At 37.7% G+C, this 23331-nt stretch overlaps 1 protein-coding gene across 7 annotated transcripts in view; it reads left to right on the top strand.

The window, feature by feature from the left end:
* SLC39A12 (solute carrier family 39 member 12) overlaps nt 1-11903 on the top strand; it is a 33899-nt gene extending 21996 nt beyond the window's left edge. For all 7 annotated transcript variants that reach the window (XM_027720569.2, XM_027720570.2, XM_039388504.1 and 4 more), the window contains 4 exons: nt 409-472; nt 4519-4677; nt 5978-6165; nt 10437-11903. In XM_027720569.2, the coding sequence (XP_027576370.2) occupies nt 409-472; nt 4519-4677; nt 5978-6165; nt 10437-10565 (540 nt within the window). In that variant the 3' untranslated portion in view covers nt 10566-11903. The remainder of the gene's footprint in view (nt 1-408; nt 473-4518; nt 4678-5977; nt 6166-10436) is intronic.
* Nucleotides 11904-23331: the final 11428 nt, after the last annotated feature.

Here is a 23331-nt window from a genome sequence, read left to right as displayed (position 1 = left end):
CTTGGAAATCCTATGGACACCTTCTCCATCAGGAAACTGCAGTTCTAGTCATGACAAAATCAAAATGTGTAATTTGAATTATTATCTCCTTTTTAGTCTTACATTTGGCTCAGATTTTTAGGTATTCAAGCAGAAATATGGTTTTCTTGGGCAACAACAGTGCTTGAATATCTTCCTACCTGAATTAGACTGTCACCTTTTCTGGTCAAGGGAGATTTCTTTCTCATGTGTTTCTGCACTACCAATAACACTGCCAGTGGTCAATAAATTATTCTAATGATATCTGTGCAAATAACAATTGACTATCTTTTATTCAAATAGCTTGAACTTAGTTGACATTTTCCAGTATTTATAGCAGCAATTGGAAGAGCCCATTAACACTGATCCATTATCTTTACTTTTAACTAGAGAAGCCCAGAAGATTCTGAATCTGTTGAAGTTCCTCCGGAGAGCAAGGCGATCAGCAAAAAAAGTTAGTATCAATAAAAAGACTAGACAAGTAACAGGAAAATCCTTCAGACCTAAGATGGAATTGAAAGTCTGAAGCTGGCTTAGCTCTGTGCTTGCTGTGTGCTACGTCGCCACATCTGATGGCGCCTGGCTACATAATTTAATCTCTACTCAAAGACCTTCTCAGCTGCCAGCCCTGTAATTGTGAAGTTCGTTAGTCTTATACTGTCCTTGCTTTAGTGTTTGTTGTCTAACTGTTGCAATCTATTTTTCTAAAGCCTATTCTTAAAGGGAAACATTCAAAAATTAATGCAAAACAGATTTTTGTAATTATAAACTTAGCTCAGGCTTTTATTTCTGAAGGTGGTGGAATGCTTGTTTTGTTGGCTCGCTATACTAATATAATTCTGCTTCCTTCTTCTCTTACGCAGTAAAGCAATAGCCTCTTTGAACCAGTAATGATTTATTACAGGTATGAAATTACAGGATCCTGATGGCTCTCAGTTTTAGTATAATCTGTTTTCTTCAGACAATTTCAGATAATTCCTGTCTTCTGTGTTTGTTACTGCTTAATAAAAAAAAATAGGAAAATAGAGTATAAATCAAATTCTGCCTTTGACTGTACCTTGTGACCTTGGTAAATTCAGTAGAATTGCAGTCATTCACCTGAGGGAATAATATTTTAATTGAAATCAGTTTATTTACTATAATCAACTCCCCTTAATTTTGTGATCTCAGATCTCAGATCATTAGTGTGATTTATTTAATGATGTCATTATCTTCTAGGTTTTTAATGTTCTCCTCTGTTCTTGTGGACTTAATTTCCATTTCTGAGGCATTAGAAATCTGGATTTTCATTTCTTCAGTCTCGAGTCTCCAGTAGTACACAATCCAGTGCCAGTTTGAGTGTGACTTCGTAGTTCATCTCTAGATATTTCCACTCAGTTCAATCATCATTATGTGCTAAGCACACACTAATTTCTAGTCATCCCAATGTTATTTGTTCTAAGTAACTAATTTTGTGATAGTTTCTCAATAATCTTCTTTGTTTGGTATCATTTTATCCTGATACCTCAGTCTTACCTCCAAATTAGAAATCAGTAAATGAAATCTTAGTAGGAAAGGAGGGGCTATTTGGGGTTTTGGGGTTTGTTTTATTTGGGTTGGTTTTTGTTTGTTTGGGTTTGGGTTTTTTTGTGAATACATAATTTCAGCAGACATTGATCTCTTCTCTTTGGTGAGAAGTAATAAGACCTGAATGGCCTGAAGTTGTGTAAGGGGAGGTTTAAGTCGGATATTAGAAAAAGGTTCTTCACCCAGAGGGTGGCTGGGCACTGGAACAGGCTCCCCATAGAGGTGATCACAGCACCAAGCCTGACAGAGTTCAAGTAGCATTTGGACAATGCTCTCAGGCACATGGTGTGTCTCTTGGGAATGGTCCTGTGCAGGGCCAGGAGTGGGACACAAAGATCCTTGTGGGTCCCTCCCAACTCAGCGTATTCTGTGATTCTGTGAAAAGTTTGTATTGTTCGAGTTCTTTTAAATGGCTCCGTGCATAAACATACCTGAGTACCTTGGTACTGAGCTAAACTTTTAGGTGCTTTTTCCCCAAAACTGAATGGAATCTGCAGCTTTAAGGCAGAAGCCTGGCATTTTGTCCACTGGGAGGCTTCACTGTAAATGTATGTCAAGTAGGACTGAAAAAGGAGTCAGTCACCTTAGATAGCCAGTGAATGACTCAGGAAGCAAGAAGCTTTCTGAAGCGAAAGATGTCTCACAGGCCCCCTCCTCTTTTATCCACAATTATTCTGTCAATATCTGAAAAGACCAAACAGTAGCATTTTATATTTGGTATACTCAGAGAGACTTTATATTTACTAGAAATAGTTTTTCAGTATGAGCATTGAAACATTGGAAAAAGATCTATTTATGGATAAATGTTTGCTTTAAACTCTTTTTCAAAACTTTAAAAGTGTAATCTATGATTGAAGTCCTGCACCCATTAGTTTTGGGGTTTTTATGAAAATTATGAAACAGAATTTGCTATGAGTTCTGGTCCTCTATTTAAGTGAAAAAAAAAATAAAAAATAAGTATAAGATTTTTTAAGAAGAAGAGGCTTTGTAGAAATAGTTAAGATAATAAGTTTATAGTTAATAGTTTCTGTTGGAATATAATGCAGTGAGATAATTGCCAGTAACAAAGCTGCTTTAAAATAGGCTGAAAGTAAATTAAGATAAACATTCAGATTTGTTTATACATGCATCTTCTTAACTTTCTGTCAAGTAAGTTCACGAAGCTTACATTTGCAATTGCGCCATAATGTTAACCTGATCCCTATGTTACATTACACACAACATGCTGGAGTGAGTTCCAGTAATCATGGTATATCTTCTTCAACAATAAGATACTTGAACAAAACACACTAATAAGATCTCAGGGCAGGCCACAATTTTGTCCTTACTAGTGCTTATTACAAATCACAAACTTAATGTAGTGCAATAATCTATTATTTCTATGTAATTCATGCTCTGCGCTATTGATTATAAACTGCCCATAGTGTTTAGAAAGAACTGAACAAGCTGGGGACATCCACGTCCGGCTCTGTAAGCTGGCAGGAAAATCTAGCAAGCCTGCCAATTCCTCTGAACCCACAGAGCTCCCAGGCAACTAGGGAGGATTTTCTGAATACGGTTGTTAAGCTTTTATGTGCTGTGTGTTTTTTTTATAATAGTCTGAAGAGTTCATTTCTAGCCAGTTTCTGTAAGAAAAACATCTCCCCTGTCACTATAAAATAGTCATCTCTCAGAAACATTACTGAAGTGAAACCTGGTAATAACTATATTCAGGCAGTTTTGTGCAGCTCCACTTTAGGTCCTTAGTCTGTCATATTATGACTATGGGGGTCATCAAAAGTCAGGAAAATACATATTTAGGGCCCAAATCACGACCCTGCTTCTTCAGGCATGAAACCAGCCCTTTTCAAAATGTTCTGTCCATTCTGTGTAGAGGGAAGCTGGATGAGTTTCCTGAGAAACATTAGGCAGTCCTGCTTGTGAGCTTGTGGATAGAATGAATAAAACAAAGTACAGGATAGGGGAGCCCATTATGTGTTGCTAAGTTTAGACATTGAACCTATATGGAGCCTTGTTGCTACTTGAAGAGAGAAACTCTCTCCCTGTGAATCCATTCAGCATGCCACCCAGCTGTCTGTGCTACAGGCTGGACAGAGAGACTGTCCCTAATTCTCTAGCTTGATTTCAGTGCTTGCATCCCTAGTAGCACCTTTCCACTCATGTCAGATGTCTTATCATGAACAGCCAGTATATTGTTCCATGCTAAAATGAGGTCACAGAACAGAATGGGAAAGACAAACAGTCACCCACCTGCACCCATCAGTGGTGCTCCAGATAGGAGTATTATGAGCATAATAGCCATTAATTGATTGGAACAAACTTTGGAAATAAGCATGCTGTAACCCTGTACTAGTAGTGATACTCTAAGGCTTGTTGTCTTTCATCTCTATCTTTCACTGAAATACAGTCTCATAAAAAATAGACCCTGAAAATATTATTCAGTGTTAGCAAGCTCTACAGGATTAAAACAATCAGCTGCCTGAGACCAAATATTCATCTTCAGTATAGCTGTGCAATCCTGTGAGTTCCAGAAAAATAACATCTAGGAATAACATCTAGGAAAACTTGTGTGAATTTTGATAAATAAAGAATGATTAATAGAAACCCTTTGGATGTATCCTGAGACTAGACTCAAACCTAACATTTTGTCTAATAGTTAACCTAGTAAGAATAAGGAAATTACTTCCTGGTATTTGCATCTCTGAATTGTACTGCAAGCCACTTTTTTTAGTTTTAAATGTATTGAAGGAAATGCAGTAACAAGGGAAAAGAAGTTAAACACAATTTTCCTCCGACTATTATGACTTATCATAATGTTAAATGCAAAGTCACAAAAAAACCAAATCATTTGTAAATAACAAAAATTGCAATATCTGTTTGTGTTAAAACTTCTGGGCTTTTTATTTGTTTGTTTCTTTTTTTATCTTTTCTGAGGTAAGAAAATCAGCTTGTTAGCAATAATGGTCCTGGTGGGTGACAGTCTTCACAATTTTGCTGATGGCCTAGTGATAGGAGCAGCATTCTCATCCTCAACAGAAACAGGTGTGACAACGACTGTTGCTATTTTATGCCATGAAATTCCTCATGAAATGGGTAAGAAATATATATATATGTATTTTTCCTGATTGGCTTTGTATTTCCAGGTTTCCCAAAGAGTATGATATTTGTGGGAATTCTTGCTTATAACATCATGAACTATAACATTAATATGCAAGACTCCTACTTTCTTTCCCCTTCCCAAAACCCAGGGAAGGCTTCTGCACTCATTATTGAATGCCATCCCATCTCACTTTCTCCAAATGTAAAGGACATCAGGCCAAGGGTGACCTGTTATTCTTATGTGTACAGAGACAAAAAATTATAAGCTGAGAGCAAGAGCCATGTGTGCATAATGGACATGCCTTACACAATGGGCTATCCAAGACTTTCAATATGCAGCAGTTTCAATATTCCCCATGTTACCCTCCTTCCTGCTACTAATCAAGAATAATAAGGTACTAAAAGAAAGTATATGACCTATTTTACCAGTGGACAGGACAGGAAGATTGTTCTATTGAATATTGTCCTCAATTAACTTCTTGTGGTAAAACTTTCAGCATAGCTGAAGCTGTTCCTCACATTGTGTTGATGAACACGCATAAACTGGAAAGTTTGAGATGGGAACTGCAGATTCTCATTTCCATCCTTAAATGATTGAAGAATTCATGAACTATGTAGAAAACTTCCCCAAACAAAGAGATGGGATGGGGGATTGCTGTAAAACTGGTGACTCTTGTTTGCATAGCAGAGAAAATTTAAATACTCAACAGTTACCTCCAAAGACAGACCTTCTTAATTCTGGGGCAGTAATGCCCTAGTGTCAGTGGCATTTTTACAGTCACAGAGTAGAATTTTTAAAATCTTCTTCTGTGGGCCTGTTATAAAATCTCAAACTAGAATCAGACTGGCATAGGTTACTCTGACTTGCAGCACCTGTAAAACACTCAAACATCATCCTGCAAATATACCCACATGTTTGGAACTGGCAAGTTCCCAGTGGAGAAAGATTTAGAAACTCTGGGAAAACATGTGACTTCACTTTTGCTTGTATCCAAGTTGGAAATGTCATGGAACATCGAGAACTAACAGAAAGCTGCTCCTGTATACTGTATGCTATCTTTAGGAACAGCTAAACAAATAAAGTAAATATTACTTTTTTGTTGTTTTGAGGTTTTGGGAATTTTTTCATATGAGATGAGTTTATAACTAATTCTACAGAAAGCTAAAGGCAGCCCTACACCATTTACTATCTTTGTGCATGTCTGAATTATTTTCCTTCATGTTTTATTACCAAGAGTCTTCCACATACATTTATCAGCTAAATAATAAATTTTCTGTCTTTTTCTCTATGCAGGAGATTTTGCTGTGCTGCTAAGTACAGGGCTCCCCACGAAGATTGCAATTCTGATGAATTTTATAAGTGCACTGACAGCATTCTTAGGACTTTATATTGGCCTTTCTCTATCAACTGACCCATCCATTCAAAACTGGATTTTTACTGTTACAGCTGGAATGTTCTTGTATTTATCTTTAGCAGAAATGGTGAGAACTTCAGTCTATGGGTATATTTTCCTTTCAGCTTAGCCACACATCATAGATGAGTGTCAGACAAATGCAGGTGGATGAACTTGGAGAGAAAAAGAGTTCATAGGCTTGTTGGGAAGAGCATGTCATCTACCCTGTGCATGTACAGTACTTAGAACGATAATCTGGTTTTGTTTTATGTCCTTCTCATGCTAGGTGTCATTAGTAATGAAAAGGTGAAATAAAGGCCATTAGGAAGCTAATATATGAGAAAGGCATAAAGGACTTTTAAAGGGGGAAAGGTAAACAATATATTTTTAGTTGCTTAGTAAAACTTAAACATTTGAACCTGCAGGGTTTTTTAAAATCCTGAAGAAGCTGGTTACTTTTTTGCGCCCTTCTCTTTATATATTTTTCATCCATTGTTGCAATACAAATTTGCTGTTTCTGAACTAAAATGCAAAGATGCTTATCCTGCACTCTTCCTTTCTGTCTTAGGTTTGGCTGAGCTCCTAAGTGATTCATAAGCCATCACATTGCCTCAACTTTTTTGTATTTGCCCAATGTTTTTCATAGTCCCAGTTCAATAGCAATGATCTGACTATAGAAAAATAAAGTGTGAAGATATGCAGTAGGAGAAAGGTCTAAGGACTGTACAAAGATGCAGAAGTATCCTAGCTCATGCAGAGGCCTCGGGCCCCATCATTTATTGAAGAGATGGCAAACTGTTACACTTGTAGCAACGCAGAACTTGATTGCCTTCCCAGCTTTGTCACATGGTCTTTCACTCTCATGTGTTGTTGTAAACTTGCCTACAAGCTCCTGAACAGAGATGGAATATTTTGAGTGATTAGATGAAGACGGAGAAAAAAAATGTCACTTCATAAATTATTACTGTGTTTTCCCCAAGCCTAGCTGTCTCTCAGCTGTGTTCACTACTACCCCCCACCTTATGCCTGAGACATTAGTTACCAGGTTCAAGCATAATACTTTAAACCTGATTCCAGTATTAAAACCTATTTAAAATCCTGCTTATAATAATTGACCTCAGACCTTGGTAGTATTTATCCTATTTTTGCTATTGTAGCTAAAGTGAACATAGAGTACTCCTAAGAGCTTAAGAGGGAACTGCCTCAGGATTGTGGATGTGTCAACAGTCTTGACTGAGGTGGTAAATAACAGACAAGAACACTGTGTACCAAGCTGCAGCTTGGTATGAGACTGCAAAATTTGGAAATGAGGCTGCCTACCTGCTGAGTAGGCATGGTTTTACTAATAGGCTAAGAATGATATAGACATATTTTGCAATCAATGTAGGATCAGCATTCATCAGGGATCCACAAGCTTCTAGAACAATACCATGTTTTTCCCTGAGTCTTCAAAGCACTGTGCCAGCTGTAAATCCCAAGAGATAATACAGTTCCAGGCAGAGACAGGGACATGTTTTCCCTTGTTCTCAGCTTGTCACTGTGATCTTGGTCTTGATGTGGAGAAAGAAGGGAGAGAGAAGGGAGGATCTTATTTCTCTCAATACCTTTTATTAATAGGCTCTATATATTCTCTGTATCTCTGTATCTCTTTCTCTGTATATTCTCTTTGGTTTGCTCATCTATGTCGGAAGTGTCAAATATCCCAGGGATTATTTTATTTTAAAAAATTATTCATGTAGCACTAAGGGAATCTATAGATCTGAAAAGTTTTGTATGTTTGTATAGTACATGTCAAAAAAATGAGCCATTCTTTATGTATTTTTTAACTTTCTGCTCAGAAGTAGCTTCTATTCTCTGCTGCATTTTCATCTACAAACAGCAATCATCAGTGTTCCTGCCAATGGTGTACAAACACTTAATAGAATACAAAGCTTGACTGTAATTTTCGGTACTTGTTTCATGGGCTTTCACATATTCATGTGCTTGTCAGAGCAGCAGTTCAGTAAAACTGAACAACCTCACTGGTTTCTGCATTGAGGAACATTGAGGGGTATGAGTGGAGGTTTATTGACAGAACAACACTGTGAAACAGTTGCTGCAGTCAAGTTAGCACAAAACTATTTCTGTGGTTGATTAAAGGTTTTTCGTTTTGACAAATGGCATTCTAGCTCCTTTAGCAAGCAGGGTAGACTAATCATTTTAGAAATTGAAAAAAGTCAAAAGATAAAATCATTTATATCCTTCATCATTTTTCACCAAGAAATTATGCAAAACTGATGTTTGCTCTGACGAACCTTACAAATATTTTTGATTTTGAAAAAAAAGGAGAAGTGTTTAAAGTGATTTACTTGGCTGTTGCAGTGCAACAGTCATGCCATATATGCCCCAGCTTGGTAGAACTCTTTAGCCAGTACATGGCCCATCATGCCTCCTTTCAGCATGCTGCTTCCTATTTCTTCTTATCTTTTGTGTGGTCATGATAACATGAGCTGGAGTGAGAATAGAGTAGTCCCTTGATGTGGTGCTACATTCCCTCAATTTTTGAAGTGGTTTGCATCTGCTGTTTGAATAGGCTTATGCTTCCTAAATGAGATTCACTCTGCTGTACCGCACACTTTGTCATTCAGAGAGAATTGGGGAACCATAGCTGATATTGTGACAGCAATCAGCTTTTATTTTTACAGGTAAGCAGGGATGTCACACTAAGTATGGTTATAGAAATGGTCTGTGTGTTGATAATACGCACATAGGTTAGATGGAGGGAGCAGACACCAGCACTAGACATGGGAAGGGCACTACCTGATGAGAATTCTTTTTAAAAAACTCTCTTAGAAACTTACTGTGTATAACTCAGAAATTGTCACTGACAGCAATAAGAGAAAAGACTAAATTTTGCAGTGGGAGGAGGAAAAGTTTCCAGTCTGGAGAACTTGTTCACTCAGGCACTGGAGAAGAGGACAAAATAGACTGATTATAAGGATAAATAAGAAAGACCGAATGTCTAGACTGGAACTCTGAATTCAGGCTTAGGTCTAATTAACAGTTTTTGCTTAAATACACAACAAAAACCATGTGCTCTGGGCATTTACAAAATGTCAGTTCAGATTTTGATTTACATCCAGAACTTTGAAGTGTTTGCCCTTGCTTTGGATTAAAAGTTTCCAATTATCTTTAAATACAGATCAAGTATAACTACATGAGTTTCTGTACCATAATTTAAACCACTGCCTAGTTGTAATGAAGATCGAGGACGTTCGGGTTTGCCTGTTATTTTCAAACAAAACTTTAAAGGGGAGGCTGATTTTCCATCACAGTTTTCTTTCGGGCCCATGACAACTTCCAGAGAAAGAAGAGTGCAAAAGAAGCAGCCCCAGAGACCCCCCCTCTCTGAACAGAGGGAATGATAAGCATAGCAAACACTCCTGTTAGCCTCCTTGGTCAGCACCACTCCACTGTCTCCCAGTGGCTGCTGCTGTTACAGCTACTGTGAAGAGGTTCGAAAGAGCAGAGGAACTCGGTAGCTTTGTTCAAGTGCAGGCTGCGAGTGGAGCTGACAAAAAATCCCAACCAAACCCAGAGGTCAGCACCAGACCATTGCTTTATATTTATTTCCTGAGTTGATGTGAAAGTATTAGCAGTCATCAGTGTTTCCCCTGGTGTCTATAAGACATAAAGCAAAAATATTAAGAGAATTTGAGCCTGAGGCATCATTTTCACAGGCTCTGTTTAGACATACATTTAGTTTAAAACTTTGATAAAAGAGACCATGTAGACTGGAAGGTTTTTAGAGTGAAGTATGATTATATGGTTTAAAACTCACAGAGAAAAATATTAAACACATTTTTTTCAAGCATATTTAAAAAATCCTCTTTTCCTCTTGTGCATTTACTAAAGCCCAAGTAAATAGGATTGTTGCCAGTTATTTCAGAAAGAGCACGATTGACCCTATATTTAGAACTCAAACAAAAAATACTCCAACTAATTTATTCCCACAAAAGGGAATCACTAATTTTACTAAATAAGCATTTCCTTGCAGACAGCTATATGAAATTGCTACAAACTATTGAGAAGCTAACAAATTTCAGAATCTCATTTATAATTCTTGTCAGTGCTAGTAAAAGAACCAAAATGGGTATTTGGTTAATGCCCATATATTTGGTTAATTTAAATATTTCACTGTAAAGATCAACTTTGTTACAATGTACAGAAAATGCTACACGTTAATAACTACATTCAGAAGCTCAGCATTTTGAAAAGTTTTTGTTTTTTTAAATGAAGTTTGCCTTGTTTTCCCATAACTTTTTTTTCCCACAGATGAATGTATCTGGCTCTCATTCTGGTGTCTTATTCTTTTTTTAGCTTCCTGAAATGACTCATATTCAGACGCGGCGACCCTGGTTGATGTTTCTCCTACAGAACCTTGGATTACTATTAGGCTGGCTTTGCCTCTTACTTTTGGCTATTTATGAACAGAAAATTAAAATATAAGTTTTCTCTTGGAAATCTTGAAGTACCACTTATGACAGTGGATAGCATTATTCATAATTTTATCATATCTGCTATAGTGATATATAAATTAAGTTGCTGGGATTTTATATCTGAAGAGTAGATAACTATTTTACTTTATTAACTTATTGTTCAGATTTTGTAATTATTTTTTTTTTGTGAACATGAATGTTTAGAATTATGTTTTATTTGTTACTGAGTTTACCAGATCCCATGCTCAAACTCACAGGAGCTTTTGATTAGTTTTTATTGAGACCATTCTAGTTGAATGCTCTAAATGATCTCTGCCAGTCTGATTTGAAGAAAAGAATAAAACACTTTTATATACAATAATTAAAGTGGACTAACCATAGTTGAATATTTTGGATAAGAAATGTTTTTTTGCCTCTTAGTACAAAAAATTAAAGTATTTCTGTAAATCTAAAAAGCATAGGGAAACTAGACTGCTAAATGGCATGTACCAATCTCATAATATCTGCACTGTCTGCTTCGTCAACATAAAGATCCTCAGCAGTCATATCTTACTGGTCCACCGTGGCAGGAAAAAAATGACAAGTGTAAAAGTTTGTGATGTAGAAATCTTTTCAAACTGCAATACAGTTGTGATGGAATCTATGACAGTCAAGCACTGACCTAACTGCCTTTTACATTATCTCACCCCTGATGATTGCTCATAGCAAATGCTTATGAAGGATTATAAGAAATATGTTTAATTGTTTTTCACTGATATCCTTTCCAAGCTCCTCAGATGAAGGAATTCCTTGAGCCAAATGTTGCTTCTGAGACATCGCATTTAATAAACACCAGTAGTGCCTTCCTGTCAGCAATTAGCTTATTCATACATATGCAATGTGCATTCTGGAAAGAGCTTTTTCAATTGGCTTAAGTGCATGTGGCCTTACTGCAACTCCTCCAATCGTGAGTGATTTTTGTGTAATTAGTCCTCTTGATTTCAAGGAAATTCTGCATAAGTTGAGATGATTCATTTAATTTAGTATGCAAGAATCAAGTCTGAAACAAATATACAAAATCTGCCCTAATTCTGAGGTACTGAGAAACTACCAGGATGTACTGAGCAGCACTTTGCTGTGTGATTTCAGGTATTTACATACTATCAAATTCTGATTTGAGGACTTCTCCCCTACCTAGTTTACACTTTTTTATGTTGTGTTCTTTCTTTCTTCTTTGATGAGTTGTGGAAATAGGGAGAGCAAGTTACAGAAAAAAACGTATATTCTTTATGCAGCAACTGGAAATTTTCTTTTCCGTGTCTTAAGTCAAGCTTGAAATATGGCTACATCATGACACAAAATAACTTTCTCACAATGTGTCCTGTGTTTATTTGATAGCTCCTAGTGAAGGTACAATTATTCTCATATTATAGGTGGGAACAGTCTACACTCCTATAGTAAACTGTCAAACCTGTCAGTTCTCAAAATCTTCATAGTCATCAAACTTACTTATCCAAAAAATATAAAGTGAAAACACAGCACCAAGCCTGTCTGAGTTCAAGAGGCGTTTGGACAATGCTCTCAGGCACATGGTGTGATTCTTGGGGTCTCCTGCACAGGGCCAGGAGTTGGACTCGATAATTCTGATGAGTCCCTTCCAACTCGGAATATTCTATGATTCAGTGATAGCCCACATTCATGATGATCCTAATGAACTCACAGACTAACCATTAGGAAAAAAACACTTAAAGATCAATTTAAAGGTAGATTTTCAGTGCTTGTTGGTTATGAAAATCTGCAGGAAATACTCCAATGCACATCTAAATGTAGACATTTACATGCCTTCAGAAACCTTGTCCCAAGCAATTTACTCCCAGTCACACAGGAAGTCTCTATCTGATTAGGGGAATGAACTGAGCTATTTTTAAGCTCCAAAGTAAAATCCTAGTTTCTTTTTCATTTAGGTGTGCAAATATTTTGACTGCTTTTTCTGTTGATGTAACTTTGAAAGGTGAGCTGAGAAGCCATGACTGATGCTTATCTGTTCAAAGTTTACATTTTTTTCAGGCAATTGGGCTTCCTTTTAGCAAGGTAAGATTTTTAAAAAGTGGTTTCCCAGTATTTCATCTGTTTTTATTGGCACCGAGTCACTCCATGACCTTCAGCTGTGACAGTCAATTCAAGCAATAGCAGGGCATCACTGAACGTAAGCAAAATCTATTCTTGTATCAGATGGTGTGAATGAATATTGGAAACATTTGTTATTTCAAAGAGAAGAGCTACCATAGTCTGAATGTTTATGTAGGCCTAATGTTCACTACCACAGAAAACAAGATTACCAATATGAACATGTTTTGATAATATTATATTCTGAAATATTTTTCTACTATTTATTAATATGAAATAGGGAAAGTAATTTCTGGCAGTGTGTACTTTAAAGTTGCATATCAGCATAGGTTCACATCCTGACATGATCTGTGAACATATTTATCCACATCTGTTCAGAAAATACCATCTTTTGTCTATATGTATTTTTCAGGTAGCTTGGTCACATTAACAACCAAATATATTTATACAGCTCCCGCCACAGGCACAGATATGTTGATCAGAATGCCAGTTAGTCCTTATTTCTGCAACAGAGCTCTTATGCTTCTGTGGTGTTTGTCAGTAAGTGAGCAGTTCAGTCATTATTTTGCTCTGGTGTGAAATCCAAACACCTGAAGTCTCATTAGTTTATGGAAGTTTGAAATCCTGTGGCACTTGTGAGAGAACTTATCTCACTACTTACAGTTAGTGCCTCTACTGTAAATCTCTTTACACTGGTGTCTTTAAAAAGATACTGAAGGTAAAAAAAGGCTAGAATGTATATTAGGAACAATATGTCATACAGAGGGCTGGAAACTCTTCCTAGAGATCACTAAAATAGAAAAGTAAATAAGTTTAAAACCAAAGAGATCCACCTGCAGAATTCATCTTTTCAGTCAATGTTCTTTAAAAATTTCAAGAAAAATAATAGAATATGTTTTTGTGTCCTTACAAAACGGAAGATTGTGCACAAGTGTTCTTATTATGCATTCTCTTTCAGTTTGTCTTAAGTTCTGTAGAGTTTGTTCATTCAGATTTGAAACAGAACTGTTTTAAAGCAAGTTAAATTTCTTTCTGTTCCTTCAAACCTAACTGACAGTGAACATAATATGCCAGTGTTTTCTCTGAGTCAAATCCTGAGTAAGGACTGCAGAACTTCATCACTTGCAGACCTTAAATCATGACTAGGTATCTCTCTAAGAGGTATGCAATTACTCAAACAGATGTAGAGATGGAGAGATTACTCGGTGTGGTTTTACAGCCTCTCAGGCAGTTCTGACTAGATAATCACAGTGTTCCTTTGAAACCCTAAAATAAATGAATCTGTAGATATAGGAATTTTTCTGGAAGAAGCTGGTTAGCATGTCTCCCTTTCAGCTATTCTTAGTTTTCAGGAACTCTCAAGATGAAAAATATAGAAAATATCTTGCTTTCCTACACAGAAAATTAGAGAGAAAAGGAAAGGTTGAAAAAATTCGTTTGCCACAGTATTTTTTCCTGGAAGTTAAGTGGCAGAAGGCCTCATAAAAAATATTTCCAATTCCAAACTACCATCACTTCTAAGCATGAGAGCTGACCTTGTACCTCTCTTTTCTGTATATGTTACACATTACCCAGTGACTCCTAAGATAAATAATATCTTCTTTGCAGCCAGCTATGCTAATGCCTTCTGGAGCTCATCTGCATGTTTTAAATACTGCTGTCTATTCCTTTACTCTATTTTATACTTTAAACATGAATGTGGCATTTCTCTGGAGAAAAAAAATACCTCTTTCATTTAAGAAAAATATTTTTCTTATTTATATTTGGATTGGTTTTCTATCACCATGCATTGCATTTGAGAAAGCTCATTATCATTGTAACAATTTTTAGCCAGCAGCTGGAAACCAAAACCAGGTTTATAGCTGTCTGAAGTATGGATTAGGGCTAATAATTTTATAATAAGGGCATATTTTATCAATGTTGTTAGCTTTTCTTTCTTAATTGTAACCTTTTGTCAAGTCTTCCTCTCATTTTGAAAATAAGCTGCCTTCTATTGTGAGTGTAGCTGTAGGAATGTGACTACAGAAAATACAAGCAGTTGTTACACAATAGCTTTAATCAAAACAAAAAGTCCTGCAATTTATTTTACTAGACCCACCTACATTCCTTTCTCCCCAAAAGAACAAAAAAATCCACACATGGAACTTTTGCTTTGGGTCACGTAGGGGAATGTAAGGAGTGCCTCCTTCCTTTTATGTCCCTGATAACAGGACCAAGCACAATGGGAGACCCTGCCTAGACGTCTGGATGCATTGAAATCACTGCCAAGCTTCCGTCAGTGGAGAACAGCATCCTGGTGCAGGAATCTAGAGTGCTGGTGCTGCTTCTCCTTGCAGAGGTGACAGGAAACAGAGCAGGCAGGGGGAACCTAGAGGGGGGCATCTCAGCGTGGCACTTCAGCAGTTGCAGCAGGATGATCAAAGGTTTTATAGCTGTCTCTGTAGGACCCTGCAACAGCTCACTTCAGGGCAAATTCTCAGACGGTTCATGTTGTCTTGGCTTTGGATGTAAAAGATACCATGGAAGCAGTCTGACTGATACCCCTGTGAGTGCAGGCTCCTGCAGTGCAATAATCCACAGGACCCCAGCAGCCAGGGTGACCCAAGGGATTCCCAGGGTGCTCCAACTCCACATTACAGCTGCGGGGCACCTAAAGGGAGCGCGTCTAGGCAGTCTCTCTGCCCCAGGGTCTCAACTCTGACATTGCCAGAGAGCATCAAACACAGGATTACCTGTCACCCTAAATGCACCTAGCAACCATTTACATACTGGCCCAAGATAATGCCAACCAACTGCTAATGCAGTGCTATAGATGTCTCTACATGCGACATCATTTTGTATCACTGCAGCTGGCTGGGGAACCCTCTCTCATCCTTTTCCCAGGGGTCAGCAGGACCTAATTTGACCTGTTCCAGAGAGATGACAAGAGATATGCAAAGGGGAATAGAGTAGTCAATTATTATGACATATTCCAGTCTTAATTTAAGATCGTACCAACTTTGTCTCCATGGACTCTCATGCTTCAGGGAAGTCACCAGGACAATGCCTGCACTGGTGTGTTGGGTAGATGCCCAGGCTGTCCTCTCTGGGGCACATGGAAGGTGAATAGCAGCCATAGCTCAGGCCTGACAGTTGTTTCAGAGTGTCCCAGGTGTCCCTGTCATTGTATCTGCCAGCACACCACCTTGGAGGAAAATTCATTTTAAGTTTTCTGGCAAGGACTTTCTAATATTTGTCCTGTGACCTGCTATGCAAATACCATAACCCATATGATATGAGCTCTTACCTGTTCTCCTCCACCACCCACACTGGTGGTTTTGGACCACTGTGTTGCAACTATTCATGACTTATGCTCTGAAAGGGAAACAGAATGTTGGAAATTTCACTGAGGATCACACAGAAAGAGATATTATCTACACAGTGGTACCAGCAATACAGCTCTTATTGGAGAGACACTGCTGTTTGTACTGAATACAAGTAAATCAGTCTTTTGATTCCACACTGAAATGTGTTGGTGGTGTCGTGGTGGTCTTGGGTGGTTTCATCATTAACAGCTGGTAGTGTGTCCTAATTTCAGGAGTTCAAAGGCCATCTACATATTACTGTGCAAAGGTGTAGTATGAGCTCTGAAGCAAGAGTACACCTACTTTATGGCTGCTATCCCAAACCAGAAGTGGGTGGGTATTGCACTTAAGTATACAACCTAATATCAGCTATATACATGGCACAGTGACTCAGTAGAAAGTAGCTATAATTATCAGCAAGGTTAGAAAGTTGCAAGCGGACAATATACATATGATAGTGTAGTATGCCCAGGACAGCATAGCAACGTTCAGAAAACGTGACATCCACACTGAGCTAGACCCATGAATGCTATTCTTTTCTCAGGTACAATCCACATGAGGAGTCCCAAGCACGTTAGAATCATTCTGTTATACTCCAGAACTTCACTGATGATAATTTTTTGTGCACTTTGCACAAGGCTTCAGAGGAAAAGACGCAATGGAGAATAAGGTTTCTTCTTTAATATGGTAAAGAAATGAACACAAGTGGGAACACACTCTAAATTGCACAGTGATTCATCATCCTGCACAAATGCAAAGAATCTCCCTTTTCACTTTAAGACAAATAGGGTAAAAGAGATACATAGCAAGAAAACCAGAACTAGGAAGTGTCCAAGAGAAAGTTCTTGTAGATGAAAGTGTAAGTGACAAAACAAACAAAAAATACATAAAAAATATTACTCCCTCCTCATGGTAGTCCATTCTCATTGGCAAACACAAACCCCACAATTCTCTCAAATGTTTCTGGAAAATGTTATGGCTGAGAAGTTGAGCTTTAATACTGGAAACAGTTCACATATTACTAAACAGATGACTTTTAATAACTCTTAAACTTGAGACAGGCATTGAAAAAAAATATGATCCATATGTTCATAGCCATATAGTTTGGAAAATACATATTCATAGTTGATGAAATCAGTATAATTTTGTGTGTAGGATTTCAGTTCCATCTCAAGTAATGAGAAGCAAAATAAACTTATGAGAGCATAGACCATTTTCTATCATTTTCTACTACCATAAAACCTAGTTTTCAATTTGGCTTTCTTTACTTGTAATTAGCAAAAATATGCCATTTGTTTTCTCTCTAGACAACAGAGTAGCTGAGTATCTGGTGTTTCTGGCATTATTAGGGTGGACTAAGAAGGCACATGACTGTTTGCTGTAAATTCCTTTCTATCATGTAATATTTTAATACATCATAAAAATTCTTAGGTTGGATTGCACATAATTAACCCCTCATTCTTGACCCTGATTCTCCTTCATGGAAGTAATTCTAGAACAGAAGTGTTTTCTAGAAGTAATTGTTACATATTTCATTTGAGTGAAGTGGTGCTCTTTGTCTCCTTTGCTTCCTTTCATTTTATTTCTCCCCCCAGTATAATTCCTTCTACATGTTAAGTTTCAATCTTGGAAAAAAATCTAATTTGTCAGAAGAGGTTCATATATTTTCTTTTTTTTTTTTTTTTTTTTTTGTTATCAGAAAGCATACTCCAGGTTTAAAACAAAAAAATAAAGAAACAACAAAAAAAACCCCAACAAATTCTCTAAACCTCGTGGTGTTGTGGTGTTGTGGTGCAAATACCAACACTGGTGTTCACCAGTCAGTTTACACCAGACTACAAGTGATCAGGTCTCCTGCACATCTTCAATCACTCTATTTTAAAGTTATTCCTTCCCAGCTGAGACATATTAGCTGACACTGGGCAAGTGCCTGACGTTTTGCAAATTCTCAGTAAAATAATTGCTAACTGCTTTCACTTTTACAGCCTACTAGTACTACAGAAAAAGCCATAGAAAAATAGTTTCTAATTATGGATAATTATTTGATTTAGACAATATAAACTGAAAATTTCTAAGGACTTGAAGTAGATAAGAGCTTGCAATATGTTCATGCAGTTTGTAGTTCTGGTATGAATGCAAACCACAGCAATATCAAGAGTTGCTTTTGAATATGTCGTATTAATGTCATATAAGAGATATTCCATATCTTTCCTTCTTCCTTCAGAATTCACAGCACAAAAGGTATGTCAGACAGGAAGAACAAACCTTCAGGCCCTTGGCTTTCTCAAGAATTACATTTTTGTATGTTCAAAATGGCTATTTGAATAGTAAATAGCCTCTCTCTCTGCAGTCTTGTCCTACATATTTCAGGAATAACCACCTTTTACAAAGAATTGCCAAGTTTTTCCCCAGTGAAGTTGGTGGTTCACATGGTAAGACACACAGATTCTTGGCAGAAGACACATTCACGTTCACTATACTTATGGTTACAAAATAGCATCAGATATCAGATTCAGACTTTGCTCCCTAATGCTCCTAAAATCAGTGCTTACTTTGTAGCCTGTAAATGCATAAACCATTTCTGAATTCTCAGGTTAGTTTTATATCAGCAGAATTTTACTAAAAGCAATAATTTCTGCTTTGTGATATTTTAAACAAAAGACAACATGGGCTTTTGCATTCTTTATAACAAAACCCACAAGTCTGCACAGTGCCTCTGTTACTGAGATCTACATGATAAGGAGATCATCTGAAATACAGCTGGCAACCAGCACTGTTTCTCAAGTACTAAAAGTTCTTAGGCAGTAAGTTTGATGAAAAACACATTGCATGTTCATTTATCCCCTATGTCTATTTAAAATGTAAGATATAAACATCTCTTCTGCAGACCAACTCAAAAACCTATATCTGGTTTACATCCTTCAGTCACTGCAATGACACTTCATTAGCTAATCCATTGTGGAACTGATTTTTAACAAAATAGAAGCAAATTTGATTTGTTAAGTTTAAACAGATCATGTAATAGCCTTCCAGTAAGTCTGCCCCTACAGTTCTAGCTGCCTTGTGTTATTGTTTTCTGGTGACAGACAGGCTGCTGCAAATACTGCTACCATAATTAATCTGCTCTAAGGTGAAGAAAAGAAAAAGGAGTTGAAAGTAAGCTTCTAAATGACATGGTACTGCACCTTACAGTGTGAATGGGTCCTTGCAGTTTTTAGGTCTATGAAGATAAGACAAACGAGACAGAACAAATCCCCATGCAGTGACAGGGAAGAAGCAGTGTTTGGTATCTCTGTGATGCTAGATAATAATCATCAATGATAATGTAACAGTTTGGCACTAGGTTGCTTGTCTTTACTATTGTTGGCTACATGTACCTTTTTCACTCTAATTATACAGTGTTCCATATTACCTACTTAAATGAGAAAATAATCAATCAAACTCTCTCAGGAAAAATCTGATGAAGAAGAGAGTTCCTTCCTAAATGAGATTTTGCCATGCCTTGTCTATCACGTTATCCCATCAGGTGAGTTCTTCAGAATGATGAGAAAATGTAAAGACTTCTACTACAGATCAACAGAATACAAACCCCAGAGACTTCCAAACACTTTGGAAAGGGCTTGGTAAGTTTGCAAATTGTCTATCAGTAGTTATATACAACAAAAGAAACTCTCTTATGTGTATGGTCTTACCTCTGCACTAAACTTTGCAAGAAAGCGCAAGGGCAATAGAACAGAAAAGAACTGTCAGTGAAAAGCCCCAAATATCCTGTACAGAAACCATCTGTTTCTAAGTATGGCTAATGCAAAAAAGAGCAAAATATCTCAGTCTCACCTTTGTCACTACAGTTCACAGGCCTTTGAGATTGCAGGGATAATCCTTCAATCAGTCTGCGTTTGGAGAACTGGATCTAATCCTCTCCTGAGAGCACACACCATTTCCATCGAAGATCTGAATCTGGTCACTCTTCCCTTTTAGATATTGGCTGAAGAAAGCAGTTCTGCCAAATTGCATAAAACCTAACAGCAGATCAGAATACTCAAAAGCTAGTCCAAAACTAGCTAGTACCAATTCCAGGGAATAAACTGCTCGCTAGGCTGAAGAGTAACAGATTCAGAGAAGAGCTGAGGTGGAAAGATGCTTCTGGAGATTCTCTAGTCCCACCACCCTTGCTCAGAGCAGGCTCAGATAGAGAAGATTGTCCATGGTCTTGTACAGCTAGGCTTTGAGGATCTCCGCGGATGGAGACTGCACGACCTCTCTGAGCAACCTGTGCCAGTGCTCAGTCACCCTCTTTCAATTTGTGCACATCACCTTTTGTCCTATCACTAGATACCACTGAGAGGAGTCTAGCTCCATCTTCTTCACAAGAACTATTTAACTTCAAGTATCCATACTCATGAATATCATGCACCCAAGTCTTTTCTTCAGGCTGATCAGTCCCAACTCTCTCAGCTTCTCCTCATGCAGCAAATGCTACAAGCCCTTAACCATCTTTATAGATCTTTGCTGACCTTGTATGTGCAAGTGTCTCTTGCCCTGAGAAGTTCAGCACTGGGCCCAGCTCTCCGGATACGTCTCATCTACTCATACAGCTGAGTAGAGAGGAAGGGTCACCTCCCTCAGCCTGCTGGCAATGCTGATGGACAAGCTGGACATGAGCCAACAACATGTCCTTAAAGTAAATAAGGGCAAAACCCTCCTTTGCAAAGCTACTTTCAGGCTTGTTCCCAGCCTGTAACGGTGCGTGGGGTTATTCCTCTCCAGGGACAGGACTTAACGTTTCCTCTTGTTGAACTTCATGAGACTCCCGTTCGCCTGTCAAGGTCCCTCTGAATGGCAGCACAACCCACCTGCAAGTCACATTCCTTCTTTTCTTTTTCTCTGACCTACTACCTTAAATTAATTCTTATGGAATTCTAATGAGAGTAGAGGAGTGTCGCTCCTCTGCATTGCCATTAAGTGTGATGTAAACATAGTCCTTTGGGGAGTAGGAGGCTGGAATTTCAACCTCCTCCTGATGAAAGCAACAAGCTACTATCTCCAGCAAAGTTCTTCATGCATTAGATTAAGCATAGGGATCTGTGTTTCTCTCTTAACCATCTCTGGAAAGGCAGTGATCATACTTTTTGTCAGAAGACAGTTCACACATTAGGCGATGTCTTAACTGCGCCGTAGAAAATGCTTAATTTCTAGGTCTTGAACCCTTGAAAGATACATTCTAAATTGCTCAGACTGTGACAGAAGATGAATTTTAGGGAGTTTACAAATTGAAAGGAGTTATTTAACAAGCTTATGTAACTCTAAAAATCATGCATATATAACAACTTTACCCTAACTTTGTCCTCTTTATCGAGCCTTATAGAGCCCCTACAGTGTAGTGTTCTCTGTCAAACTACTGCTACAGACTCTAGAAAAGGGAGATGAGACGAGACAGATATTGCATAGTTATTTCATTCTGTCTAGCAGTCCCAGCTAGTCCCCATCCTTTCAAATTAGTACAGTTTATGCTGCACAAGAAACATTAAAGCTGCAGATTTTTATGTTTAAAGTTTAAACAAATAAGCATTTTTTGAAAAATTTAAATAAAAATTGCAAACTCTACTTGCAACTGTCTTCATTTCTGCCAAAACTATGTCAATATGTAAAGTACCCAAACACATTAATAAGCTTGTTTGAAAACTGAAATTCAAAGAATAACATTTTCTTTTCATAGGTTAACAGTTTCCTTGCTATCAATAAACTTGTTCAGTTTCCTACACTGCACAGATTTGATTGTACTATGAGCTTTAAATGCTTTTGTTAACCCCAAAATGTGCCCATCAGATAAAATTTTCTATTTGGATAGCACTTCTTGTCTTTCCAAAGTTGCTCATAACTCTGGAACATGAGCTTTAAAATGCCAGGTTAATAAGATGTCTCTTTATCTAAGTGAATGTGTCCCCATTTAAAGCAATAGCCCCTTATATTTCAGAAATCACCTTAAGAGAAATGGGGAAGAAATTAAAGATAAATGTGACTGAATTACAATGATGCACTGAATATATCTCAAAGATGATCTCAACACATTTTGGTTGTACAATTTAATTAAATACAAATGTCATAAATCAGAGACCCTTTAATTAGAACAGTTTTCAGAGCCCCTGGTTCATTTCCTTAGCAGTTTCAGGACTGACTCCTGCTTTAAGTCATGGAAATTCAACTGCACTGGCTGATTGTTCTTTGAAGGAGCCGTGGTGGGGGTAGTGCTGCTCCTCCCGTCTGTTCATAAGGCATGTTGCAACTTTGTTATCCCTAGCTTGGAAAATTTAGTTGAGAGAGGAAGCAACGATAGACTATTAGGTTGTTTGATCACACAGCCCCTGAAAAGTAAACTAAAAGGATCACTGTAGGATGCAGTTCACCCTGATTCTCAAAGATTTAACAGAAGATTGAGTTTCAACAAGCAGTTCCAAGTTACTATCTTCCTACTCAGGAAAGTTTGTTTAAATACAAGTCAAGCTTCTACAACACTACTCAAATGTGACAATATCCAAACCAACACTCCAATTCTCAAAATGCAAACTAAAAGTTCAAATGAAATTTTAAAAAAATCACAGAATCAATCACTGACTCAACCAGGCTGGAAAAGATCTCTGAGATCATCAAGTCCAACCCTTGACCACCACACCAACTAGAACAGGGTACTAAGTGCCACATCCAGTCTTTTCTTAAACCACTTCAGGGACTGTGACTCCATCACCTCCCTAGGCAGTCCATTCCAATGTTTAATCACCTTTTCTGTGTAGAAATTCCTCCTGATGTCCAACCTGAACCTCCCCTTGCACACCTTAAGACTATGCCCTCTCGTTCTGTCACTTGTTGCCTGGGAGAAGAAGCCAACCCCCACCTGGCTACACCCTCCCGTCAGGTAGTTGTAGAGAGCAATAGGGTCTCGATTGCTCCCTGAGCCTCTTCTTCTCTGGGCTAAACACCCCCAGCTTCCTCAGCCACTCCTCATATGACTTGTGCTCCAGACCCTTCACCAGCTTCCTTGCCCTTTTCTGGACACTCTCCAGCACCTCAGTTACCTTCCTGAATTGAGAGGCCCATCTAGTCTGGTAAAAGCCTAGAAGGGAAGTGTTATCTAAAATATAATAGCAAGATTAAGTTATTTGATTAACCTCTAATGAAGAATTGTGCTGTATTGATACTGTGTTTGTATTTTGTAGACTGAGTGAATTTAAATCACTTTTTCTTTATGAAGTCTTCCATGTTCTCAGATGAGTTGGATGTCTCTAGCTAACTTTATAGTTATACAGACAGGAAAAGATGTTTTGCTTTGGT

This window comes from Pipra filicauda, unplaced genomic scaffold (assembly GCF_003945595.2).
Source record: "Pipra filicauda isolate LSUMZ 115617 unplaced genomic scaffold, ASM394559v2 scaffold65_size3143899_pilon, whole genome shotgun sequence".
Classification (NCBI taxonomy): Eukaryota; Metazoa; Chordata; class Aves; order Passeriformes; family Pipridae; genus Pipra; species Pipra filicauda.
Note: the sequence above shows the minus strand (reverse complement) of the source record. Positions and strands in the feature narration are given on the sequence as shown.